This window comes from Oratosquilla oratoria, chromosome 40 (assembly GCF_046742065.1).
Source record: "Oratosquilla oratoria isolate Oo_2021 chromosome 40, ASM4674206v1, whole genome shotgun sequence".
NCBI classification, from domain to species: Eukaryota; Metazoa; Arthropoda; class Malacostraca; order Stomatopoda; family Squillidae; genus Oratosquilla; species Oratosquilla oratoria.
Window position 1 is genome coordinate 22,312,436 of NC_134816.1, and position 11,632 is coordinate 22,324,067.

Consider the following 11,632-nt stretch of genomic DNA (forward strand, 5'->3'; position numbering starts at 1 on the left):
AGCAGATAGTTTTGGTGGGGGAGATCAGAGCAGATAGTTTTGGTGGGGGAGATCAGAGCAGATAGTTTTGGTGGGGGGAGATCAGAGCAGATAGTTTTGGTGGGGGTGAGATCAGAGCAGATAGTTTTGGTGGGGTGAGATCAGAGCAGATAGTTTTGGTGGGGTGAGATCAGAGCAGATAGTTTTGGTGGGGTGAGATCAGAGCAGATAGTTTTGGTGGGGGGAGATCAGAGCAGATAGTTTTGGTGGGGGGAGATCAGAGCAGATAGTTTTGGTGGGGGGAGATCAGAGCAGATAGTTTTGGTGGGGGGAGATCAGAGCAGATAGTTTTGGTGTGGGGGAGATCAGAGCAGATAGTTTTGGTGTGGGGGAGATCAGAGCAGATAGTTTTGGTGGGGGGAGATCAGAGCAGATAGTTTTGGTGGGGGGAGATCAGAGCAGATAGTTTTGGTGGGGTGAGATCAGAGCAGATAGTTTTGGTGGGGGTGAGATCAGAGCAGATAGTTTTGGTGGGGGTGAGATCAGAGCAGATAGTTTTGGTGGGGGTGAGATCAGAGCAGATAGTTTTGGTGGGGGTGAGATCAGAGCAGATAGTTTTGGTGGGGGTGAGATCAGAGCAGATAGTTTTGGTGGGGGTGAGATCAGAGCAGATAGTTTTGGTGGGGGTGAGATCAGAGCAGATAGTTTTGGTGGGGGTGAGATCAGAGCAGATAGTTTTGGTGGGGGTGAGATCAGAGCAGATATTTTTGGTGGTGGGGAGATCAGAGCAGATAGTTTTGGTGGTGGGGAGATCAGAGCAGATATTTTTGGGGGCGGGGAGATCAGAACAGATAGTTTTGGTGGGGGTGAGATCAGAGCAGATAGTTTTGGTGGGGTGAGATCAGAGCAGATAGTTTTGGTGGGGGTGAGATCAGAGCAGATAGTTTTGGTGGGGGTGAGATAAGAGCAGATAGTTTTGGTGGGGGTGAGATCAGAGCAGATAGTTTTGGTGGGGGTGAGATCAGAGCAGATAGTTTTGGTGGGGGTGAGATCAGAGCAGATAGTTTTGGTGGGGGTGAGATCAGAGCAGATAGTTTTGGTGGGGGTGAGATCAGAGCAGATAGTTTTGGTGGGGGTGAGATCAGAGCAGATAGTTTTGGTGGGGGTGAGATCAGAGCAGATAGTTTTGGTGGAGGGGAGATCAGAGCAGATAGTTTTGGTGGAGGGGAGATCAGAGCAGATAGTTTTGGTGGAGGGGAGATCAGAACAGATAGTTTTGGTGGGGGTGAGATCAGAGCAGATAGTTTTGGTGGGGGGAGATCAGAGCAGATAGTTTTGGTGGGGGTGAGATCAGAGCAGATAGTTTTGGTGGGGGTGAGATCAGAGTAGATAGTTTTGGTGGGGGTGAGATCAGAGTAGATAGTTTTGGTGGGGGTGAGATCAGAGTAGATAGTTTTGGTGGGGGTGAGATCAGAGCAGATAGTTTTGGTGGGGGTGAGATCAGAGCAGATAGTTTTGGTGGGGGTGAGATCAGAGCAGATAGTTTTGGTGGGGGTGAGATCAGAGCAGATAGTTTTGGTGGGGGTGAGATCAGAGCAGATAGTTTTGGTGGGGGGTGAGATCAGAGCAGATAGTTTTGGTGGGGGGTGAGATCAGAGCAGATAGTTTTGGTGGGGTGAGATCAGAGCAGATAGTTTTGGTGGTGGGTGAGATCAGAGCAGATCGTTTTGGTGGGGGGGGAGATCAGAGCAGATCGTTTTGGTGGGGGGGGGAGATCAGAGCAGATAGTTTTGGGGGGGGGAGATCAGAGCAGATAGTTTTGGTGGGGGTGAGATCAGAGCAGATAGTTTTGGTGGGGGGTGAGATCAGAGCAGATAGTTTTGGTGGGGGGGAGATCAGAGCAGATAGTTTTGGTGGGGGGGAGATCAGAGCAGATAGTTTTGGTGTGGGGGAGATCAGAGCAGATAGTTTTGGTGGAGGGGAGATCAGAGCAGATAGTTTTGGTGGAGGGGAGATCAGAGCAGATAGTTTTGGTGGAGGGGAGATCAGAACAGATAGTTTTGGTGGGGGTGAGATCAGAGCAGATAGTTTTGGTGGGGGTGAGATCAGAGCAGATAGTTTTGGTGGGGGTGAGATCAGAGCAGATAGTTTTGGTGGGGGTGAGATCAGAGCAGATAGTTTTGGTGGGGGTGAGATCAGAGCAGATAGTTTTGGTGGGGGTGAGATCAGAGCAGATAGTTTTGGTGGTGGTGAGATCAGAGCAGATAGTTTTGGTGGGGGTGAGATCAGAGCAGATAGTTTTGGTGGGGGTGAGATCAGAGCAGATAGTTTTGGTGGGGGTGAGATCAGAGCAGATAGTTTTGGTGGGGGTGAGATCAGAGCAGATAGTTTTGGTGGGGGTGAGATCAGAGCAGATAGTTTTGGTGGGGGCGAGATCAGAGCAGATAGTTTTGGTGGGGGTGAGATCAGAGCAGATAGTTTTGGCGGGGGTGAGATCAGAGCAGATAGTTTTGGTGGGGGTGAGATCAGAGCAGATAGTTTTGGTGGGGGTGAGATCAGAGCAGATAGTTTTGGTGGGGGTGAGATCAGAGCAGATAGTTTTGGTGGGGGTGAGATCAGAGCAGATAGTTTTGGTGGGGGTGAGATCAGAGCAGATAGTTTTGGTGGGGGTGAGATCAGAGCAGATAGTTTTGGTGGGGGATAGATCAGAGCAGATAGTTTTGGTGGGGGTGAGATCAGAGCAGATCGTTTTGGTGGGGGTGAGAACAGAGCAGAACTTTTTGGAGGGGGTGAGAACAGAGGAGAGATTTTTGGTGGGGGTGAGAACAGATCAGATAGTTTTGGTGGGGGTGAGATCAGAGCAGATAGTTTTGGTGGGGGTGAGATCAGAGCAGATAGTTTTGGTGGGGGTGAGATCAGAGCAGATAGTTTTGGTGGGGGTGAGATCAGAGCAGATAGTTTTGGTGGGGGTGAGATCAGAGCAGATAGTTTTGGTGGGGTGAGATCAGAGCAGATAGTTTTGGTGGGGTGAGATCAGAGCAGATAGTTTTGGTGGGGTGAGATCAGAGCAGATAGTTTTGGTGGGGGTGAGATCAGAGCAGATAGTTTTGGTGGGGGTGAGATCAGAGCAGATAGTTTTGGTGGGGGTGAGATCAGAGCAGATAGTTTTGGTGGGGGTGAGACCAGAGCCGCTAGTTTTGGTGGGGGTGAGATCAGAGCAGATAGTTTTGGTGGGGGTGAGATCAGAGCAGATAGTTTTGGTGGGGGTGAGATCAGAGCAGATAGTTTTGGTGGGGGTGAGATCAGAGCAGATAGTTTTGGTGGGGGTGAGATCAGAGCAGATAGTTTTGGTGGGGGTGAGATCAGAGCAGATAGTTTTGGTGGGGGTGAGATCAGAGCAGATAGTTTTGGTGGGGGTGAGATCAGAGCAGATAGTTTTGGTGGGGGTGAGATCAGAGCAGATAGTTTTGGTGGGGGTGAGATCAGAGCAGATAGTTTTGGTGGGGTGAGATCAGAGCAGATCGTTTTTGGTGGGGGGAGATCAGAGCAGATCGTTTTGGTGGGGGTGAGATCAGAGCAGATCGTTTTGGTGGGGGGAGATCAGAGCAGATCGTTTTGGTGGGGGGAGATCAGAGCAGATAGTTTTGGTGGGGGGAGATCAGAGCAGATAGTTTTGGTGGAAGGGAGATCAGAGCAGATAGTTTTGGTGGGGGTGAGATCAGAGTAGATAGTTTTGGTGGGGGTGAGATCAGAGTAGATAGTTTTGGTGGGGGTGAGATCAGAGCAGATAGTTTTGGTGGGGGTGAGATCAGAGCAGATAGTTTTGGTGGGGGGGAGATCAGAGCAGATAGTTTTGGTGGGGGGGAGATCAGAGCAGATAGTTTTGGTGGGGGGAGATCAGAGCAGATAGTTTTGGTGGGGGGAGATCAGAGCAGATAGTTTTGGTGGGGGGAGATCAGAGCAGATAGTTTTGGTGGGGGGAGATCAGAGCAGATAGTTTTGGTGGGGGGAGATCAGAGCAGATAGTTTTGGTGGGGGGAGATCAGAGCAGATAGTTTTGGTGGGGGGAGATCAGAGCAGATAGTTTTGGTGGGGGGAGATCAGAGCAGATAGTTTTGGTGGGGGGAGATCAGAGCAGATAGTTTTGGTGGGGGGAGATCAGAGCAGATAGTTTTGGTGGGGGGAGATCAGAGCAGATAGTTTTGGTGGGGGGAGATCAGAGCAGATAGTTTTGGTGGGGGGAGATCAGAGCAGATAGTTTTGGTGGGGGAGATCAGAGCAGATAGTTTTGGTGGGGGGAGATCAGAGCAGATAGTTTTGGTGGGGGGAGATCAGAGCAGATAGTTTTGGTGGGGGGAGATCAGAGCAGATAGTTTTGGTGGGGGGAGTAGATCGGGTCTTGGGAGTGGGGAGGATAGATCAGGTCGTAGGGGATGAGGGAGGAGAGAACAGAACTTATAAAAAATATTTGCAAAATATATTTCCACTTCATCCCTTTCTGTATCCAACAAGAGAACTTTAGCCTCGCACAGGGACCTAAAAACGCAAACTCCCATGCACCAAAAGTGTCTTGCAGTGGTTCTCAACCCCCCTCCCCCTTTTTTTTTTTTTTTTTTTCTCTTTTTTTTTTTTTTTTTTTTTGCCATGCCCCACCTAATCACTGATGTCCCATGTGGTGATATACAATTCTTATTTGAAAAATAAACTTCCCCTTCAGCTGAAAGAGCATAAAACCTTGGTTTAAAACCACTTCAAAAGAACAAGGCATCATAATAAATAAATAAAAAAAAATAAAAAAAATTGCCCAAGGTGAGAAACACCGGGTCACACTCAATCAGTTTTAAGATATTGAAGGTAAAAAAAAAAAAATAACGAAACTCACCTCGACGAGTCCCACATAATAAAGCTCCCGGGCCAGGGTCTTTTCGAAGTATTCCGCCGACACGTAAACGTGTGCCACGGCAGCTATATCCACCAGCCTCGGAGGACACAAAACATCCGGCTTATCACCTGGACACGCCCCTCTCCTTCGAGGACCCTCCCCCAGAGGATCCTCGGGGTTGAAGACCATGTTGGCCTCCTGGACCACCGGAAACAGTTCGGGAGGAACCCAGAACACGTTGCGATGGGCATGATCCGCGATGTTGTCGACCATGTAGTGTGGCCGATGAGCCGCTCTGTTAACTCGCCTCAGTAGGGGATGGACCTCCACCGGGTTCTCCTCCTGTAGATGTCTCCCCTGCGGGAAGGGGAGCTGGCCACGGTACCACGGGGCTAGGGCTGCCGCTGCCGCTCCCCCAGCTAACACTCCCGCTCCCCCAGCCGCCGCTGACGGTCCCGCTGACGGTCTCGCTGATGGTCCCGCTGACGGTCCCCCAGCCGCCGCCGACGGTCCCCCAGCCGCCGCCGACGGTCCCCCAGCCACCGCCAACGGTCCCCCTCCCGCCGCCGACGGTCCCCCTCCCGCCGCCGACGGGCCCCCTCCCGCCGCCGACGGTCCCCCTCCCGCCGCCGACGGTCCCCCAGCCGCCGCCGACGGTCCCCCAGCCACCGCCGACGGTCCTCCTCCCGCCGCCGACGCTGCCCCAGCCGCCGCCGACGCTGCCCCAGCCGCCGCGGACGCTGCCCCAGCCGCCGCCGACGCTGCCCCAGCCGCCGCCGACGCTTCCCCAGCTGCCGCCGACGCTTCCCCAGCTGCTGCTGCTGACGGTCCCCCAGCTGCTGCTGCTGCTGCTGACGGTCCCCTAGCTGCTGCTGCTGCTGACGGTCCCCCAGCTGCTGCTGCTGCTGACGGTCCCCCAGCTGCTGCTGCTGCTGCTGACGGTCCCCCAGCTGCTGCTGCTGCTGACGGTCCCCCAGCTGCTGCTGCTGCTGCTGACGGTCCCCCAGCTGCTGCTGCTGCTGCTGCTGACGGTCCCCCAACTGCTGCTGCTGACGGTCCCCCAGCTGCTGCTGCTGACGGTACCCCAGCTGCTGCTGCTGCTGCTGCTGACGGTCCCCCAGCTGCTGCTGCTGACGGTCCCCCAGCTGCTGCTGCTGCTGATGGTCCCCCAGCCGCCGCTGCTGACGGTCCCACAGCCGCTGCTGCTGACGGTCCCCCAGCCGCCGCTGCTGACGGTCCCCCAGCCGCCGCTGCTGACGGTCCCCCAGCCTCCGCTGCTGACGGTCCCCCAGCCTCCGCTGCTGACGGTCCCCCAGCCTCCGCTGCTGACGGTCCCCCAGCCGCCGCTGCTGACGGTCCCCCAGCCGCCGCTGCTGACGGTCCCCCAGCCGCCGCTGCTGATGGTCCCCCAGCCGCCGCTGCCGCTGATGTACCCCCAGCCGCCGCTGCCGCTGATGGTCCCCCAGCTGCCGCTGCCGCTGATGGTCCCCCAGCTGCCGCTGCCGGTCCCCCAACCGCCGCTGACGGTCCCCCAGCCGCCGCTGCCACTCCGCCAGCAGCCGCTCCCGGTCCCTGAATGTCGTCTAATCGAATATCGTGAATCGCGGGTGACGGCAAATCAAGATTCTGGAGCGCCAGAAAGCGTGGCGCCTGATAGAAGACCCTTTGGTAAGGATACATGTTTTCTATTTGCAGAAACTCCCTACCGTCGGCGAGGGAGGCCGGATAGGCCACTCGCCGTTTCGGGAGCCGATAGAGATGGTGACCCCCAGGAACTCGGAAGTTAATGCGAGGGGCCGGGCGGACGGGTGGGCGGACTGGAGGCGGTGCCTGGGGGCGGCGCACTCGCCGTGGGCTTGGAGGAGAGGGAGGAGGGCTGGGCTCCATGGCCTAGGCTTCTGGTGGGCGTGGGTGTGGACGAGGGCGTGAACGTGGGTGCAGGCGTGGTCACTGCGGAGGGAAACAAAATTATTACATTATTAAAAAAAAACTTCTGGTTATTTTAGTCAGGTGAAAGAACAATCCTGGCAGTGTGAAGCAACGACAGCAAGGGCGGCAGTGGCAGCAGTGTGAAGCAAGGGCGGCAGCGGCAGCAATGTGAAGCAACGACAGCAAGGGCGGCAGTGGCAGCAGTGTGAAGCAAGGGCGGCAGCGGCAGCAATGTGAAGCAACGACAGCAAGGCCGGTGGCGGTAGTGTGAAGCAACGACAGCAAGGGCGGTGGCGGTAGTGTGAAACAACGACAGCAAGGGTGGCGGCGGCAGTGTGAAGCAACGACAGCAAGGGCGGCAGTGGTAACAGTGTGAAGCAACGACAGCAAGGGCGGCAGCGGCAGTGTGAAGCAACGACAGCAAGGGCGGCAGCGGCAGTGTGAAGCAACGACAGCAAGGGCGGCAGTGGCAGCAGTGTGAAGCAACGACAGCAAGGGCGACAATGGTAACAGTGTGAAGCAACGACAGCAAGGGCGGCAGTGGTAACAGTGTGAAGCAACGACAGCAAGGGCGGCAGTGGTAACAGTGTGAAACAACGACAGCAAGGGCAGCGGCGGCAGCAGTGTGAAGCAATGACAACACGGGCGCTGGCAATGTGAAACAACGCACTACAATAATGCTACATCTCATTATGTGCAATTCATGGTATCCTCACAACACAGCTGTTGCCAAAGCAAAGAGGTTGGGAGAGGGTGGAGGAGGGGAGAGGGTGGAGGAGGGGAGAGGGTGGAGGAGGGGAGAGGGTGGAGGAGGGGAGAGGGTGGAGGAGGGGAGAGGGTGGAGGAGGGGAGAGGGTGGAGGAGGGGAGAGGGTGGAGGAGGGGAGAGGAAGGGAGGAGAGGGGATAGGGGAGTGGTTAGAGTGGGAGATTGGGGTGAGGGGGAAGATTGGGCTGTACAGGGAGGGAGACTGGGGATGGGGAGATTGGGGTGAGGAGGAGGAGATCGCGAAGGGGGAGGGAGGGAGATAGCGGAGTGAGATTGGAGGAGGGAAGGAGACTGGGGTGGGGGAAATTGGGGAGGGGAGGGAGACGGGAACGGGGGGAAATTGGGGATGGGGAGGAAGAGGGAGATTGGGGAGGGGGAGCGATATTAAGGGAAGAGGGAGATTGGCGAAGAGTGAGGGAGATTGGGGAAGTGAGAGGGAGATTGGGGGAGGGAGAGGGACATGGGGGAAGGAAGATTAGGGGAGGGGAGGGGGAAATTAGGGAAGGGGAGGGGGAAATTAGGGAAGGGGAGGGGGAAATTAGGGAAGGGGAGGGGGAGAGATTGGGGAGGGGAAGGAGATTGGGGAGGAAGAGGGAGAGAGCGGGATTGGGGAGGGGGAGGGAGATTGGGGAGAGGGGGATTGGGGGAAGAGATTAGGGGAGAGGAAGGGAGATTAGGGGGAGGGGGATTGGGGGAGAGGGGGATTGGGAAGGGGAAGGAGATTGGGGGAGTAGGATTCGGGGAGGGAGAGGGAGATTACAAATTCTAGCATTTGTTCATTCTTTAGAACTCGTTAGTATAGGTTAACCCCTTTTTCTATATAAAGAGCAACTGTTATTTTAGTTAACGATAGGGCTAGTGTAGGCCTTATGGTCTCTTGCAGTCTCCTTCGTTCTTGATAGAATATTCTTTTAGCTTTGGTGAAGCGAAGGGGAAGTTGTCAAAGGGACTACAATTTTGTCTTTATGCTTCGACGCTGTACCCTAATGTATCGTAATATAGGGTCAAACAAGGTAGTATAGCTTAGGCTATGAAGGAGGAAAGTAGTTATCCCGTACAGTGTGCCAACTGCGGGATTCGAACCCACAACTATGCAAATGCGAGAACAGCACGATTGCGATGACATGATGCCGTCCGCGTACAGTCTTAGAAAACGGGACAGTAGTAACTACTAGGGGGGGTTCTAACTAGAACAAATTAGTTCAGAATTATTTATCCACTTTTCGACGAAAAGACGCGTGTTGGCCATTAAGACGAAGGTCAACTGCAGAACAACTACAAAACTTGTCACTAAAATTAATCGCCTTCTTGAGCCGTTTCGTACACACAGGGTAATTGTACCCTCGTGCAATCAACTTAACATGACAGTTGACCAAACATGGCAACAGCGGTAGCTATCAACATCAACTTTTCATCAATTATTTGTTTCTATATGGTTAACTAACCACTCTACTTGAACTCACGCTAAATGAACTAGTTTATCAAAACATCAACTCCTCGTCAATTATTTGTTTCTACATGGTTAACTAACCACTCTACTTGAACTCACGCAAAATGAACTAATTTATCAAAACATCAACTCCTCGTCAATTATTTATTCCTAAATGGTTAACTAACCACTCTACTTGAACTCACGCTAAATGAACTTCTAGTTTATCAAAACATCAACTCCTCGTCAATTATTTGTTTCTACATGGTTAACTAACCACTCTACTTGAATTCACGCCAAAGGAACTTCTAGTTTATCAAACTAACTACATTGAATACCTTTCGGGTCCCTGTTTACGGTTCCTGTGTGACGAAGATCTCCTGGCCTGGTGTCTGGTGTTCACGTTTTAAACACGACCCCTGAACTGCACAACGAACCCACGACTCCACGAGTCCACGACCTTGTTTTGTATACATCAGAAACCCCGGACAATTACTCCCGCGGCTAATAGATGGCGTTTAGATAAATGTAATGAGATCCAATACCTTACAGAAGGAAAGACTATCGCTTTTTGTAGATTTGCACTCTCTTTTGTGACAATTTTAACCAATAAGGTAGACTCTTTAGTTGAATCTTTTCGAATTTGTTTATGAAAAAACCTTATGCTGACATGATATCAAAGTATTTTACATAATATTTACCATATATTTTTTGTGTGTATGTGTGTGTGTGCGTCACTGACTTCTGGATTATTGTAACTGAATTATAACCACAGGACTGTTGTCAGTGAATGTTTATAAGAAGATTGTTGTCAAATTATACTGACAGTAATACTACTGACAATACATATTGACAAGAATATTTTCAAAGAACACCGACAACAGAATTATTGTAAGTGAATTCTGACATTATAAACTGTCATCAGATACTGACAACAGGAAAGTTGACAATCAACATTAATAACAACGATTGTTGTCAAAGTCATTGACAACAGAACTATTATCACTAAATCCTAACATCAGGACTTCCTGACAACCTGCCAATTACTCTCACTGTACAAGAGAACTCTTTTTTAATAATACCAACGGAAGGAATATTGCCAACAATGATAACCATGTTACTGTAAATAGTAACAACAGGACTATCGTTGATAAATACTGACAACAGGAGAATTGTAAATTAATGGTAACAGAAGAACTACTCTCACTGCACAACAGAACTGTTTTAAATAATATCAACGAGAAGAATGTTGCCAACAAATATTGAAAACAGACTATTGTGAATGGTGATCGCAGCGATGAATACCGACAACTGTATCAGGACATTTTCCTCCCGTTGTCAATTGCCCTCTGGGACATTTCCCCCCAGGACAATTACCCACCCCCGTTGCCAATTGCCCCCTAGGACAATTACCCAACCCCGTTGTCAATTACCCCCTAGGACAATTACCCACCCCCGTTGTCAATTGCCCCCAAGGACAATTACCCAACCCCGTTGTCAATTGCTCCCTGGGACAATTACCCACCCATCCCCCCGTTGTCAATTGCCCCCTAGGACAATTACCCACCCCCCGTTGACATTTGGATGAAATACTATCGTGAATAGATAGTATTGTTAGTATCTCGTTGAAGATAACCAGCGCTTCTATCTTTAGGGACACTGTAACACCGAGAAGGTGGAGTCAGAAGCCCCAGTCACACTATCACGACTCAAGTGAGTTCGTATGAGTAGAAACGGCTTCGTTTACGATTTTTTCATCTTCGAATCTCCAAATATCAAATCACCTTTGCGTCACATGTTGAGAACCTGAATGACGAACTAAGAGAAGTTAAAGATTATATGAATACTAGAAACATTGTTGAATTGTAAACTTAGGGAATTCTAGAAAACTGCAAACGAAGTCGTGCTGCAGCTTTTCAAATTCACAACATCTGGCGAAAAGCGTGGGGTATACCGGCAGCAAAGAAGAGATGAACAGAAAATGGAAAATAGTAGGATAAAAAAGTAACCAGCATTTTCTTCCAGTCATGAAGGAGTCTACGTGAATCTGATCCGTAAGGGTATCATTTGAGTCCCTACAGTACTATATGTGCCAATAGGCACACACTCAACCATCTTAGCTCCTCCTGGATGATGGTTCATCCCATTCTCCGCCCACTGCAGGGTCAGAATCAATGCAGCGAGGCACGGCACATCCACAATCCATACATGGCAACTGAAGCATTAGGAGACAGGAGGTGTGGTATACAGTGACGTGCACTCTGGCCACGCCCCTTGCATTCTGGCCACGCCCCTTGCATTCTAGCCACACCCCCACTCATTCATGGCTAAGTAAAGTGAAAGTGTACAGAAATATATTGCTCTTTTCTGGGAGTTAAAGGTGACAAGTACTTGCGTGGGAATGTATCCGACCTCCATTGACGCCGTTGCCTTAATGCACTGTTTCCCAACCCTGGGGCAGCGACCCCAAGTGGGGTCGCCAAAACATTCTGTATATATATATATATATATTTATATATATTTATATTTTTTTTTTTTTTTTTTTTTTTTTTTCAAAATTTTATTAATTCAATACAAAAACCTTGATGATATTAACTTTATCTTTTATAAGCTTACATTACCTTTCTTACACATATATCTATTATA

General features: G+C 51.0%; 1 protein-coding gene across 1 annotated transcript in view; it reads right to left on the reverse strand.

Moving 5' to 3' along the window:
* Positions 1-7,481, reverse strand: part of LOC143020502 (uncharacterized) — a 31,260-nt gene extending 23,779 nt beyond the window's left edge. The window contains exons 1-4 of the mRNA XM_076176929.1: positions 6,907-7,481; positions 6,568-6,811; positions 5,496-6,444; positions 4,862-5,460 (exon numbers count right to left, since the gene is read on the reverse strand). Of these exons, the coding sequence (XP_076033044.1) occupies positions 4,862-5,460; positions 5,496-6,444; positions 6,568-6,811; positions 6,907-7,481 (2,367 nt within the window). The remainder of the gene's footprint in view (positions 1-4,861; positions 5,461-5,495; positions 6,445-6,567; positions 6,812-6,906) is intronic.
* Positions 7,482-11,632: the final 4,151 nt, after the last annotated feature.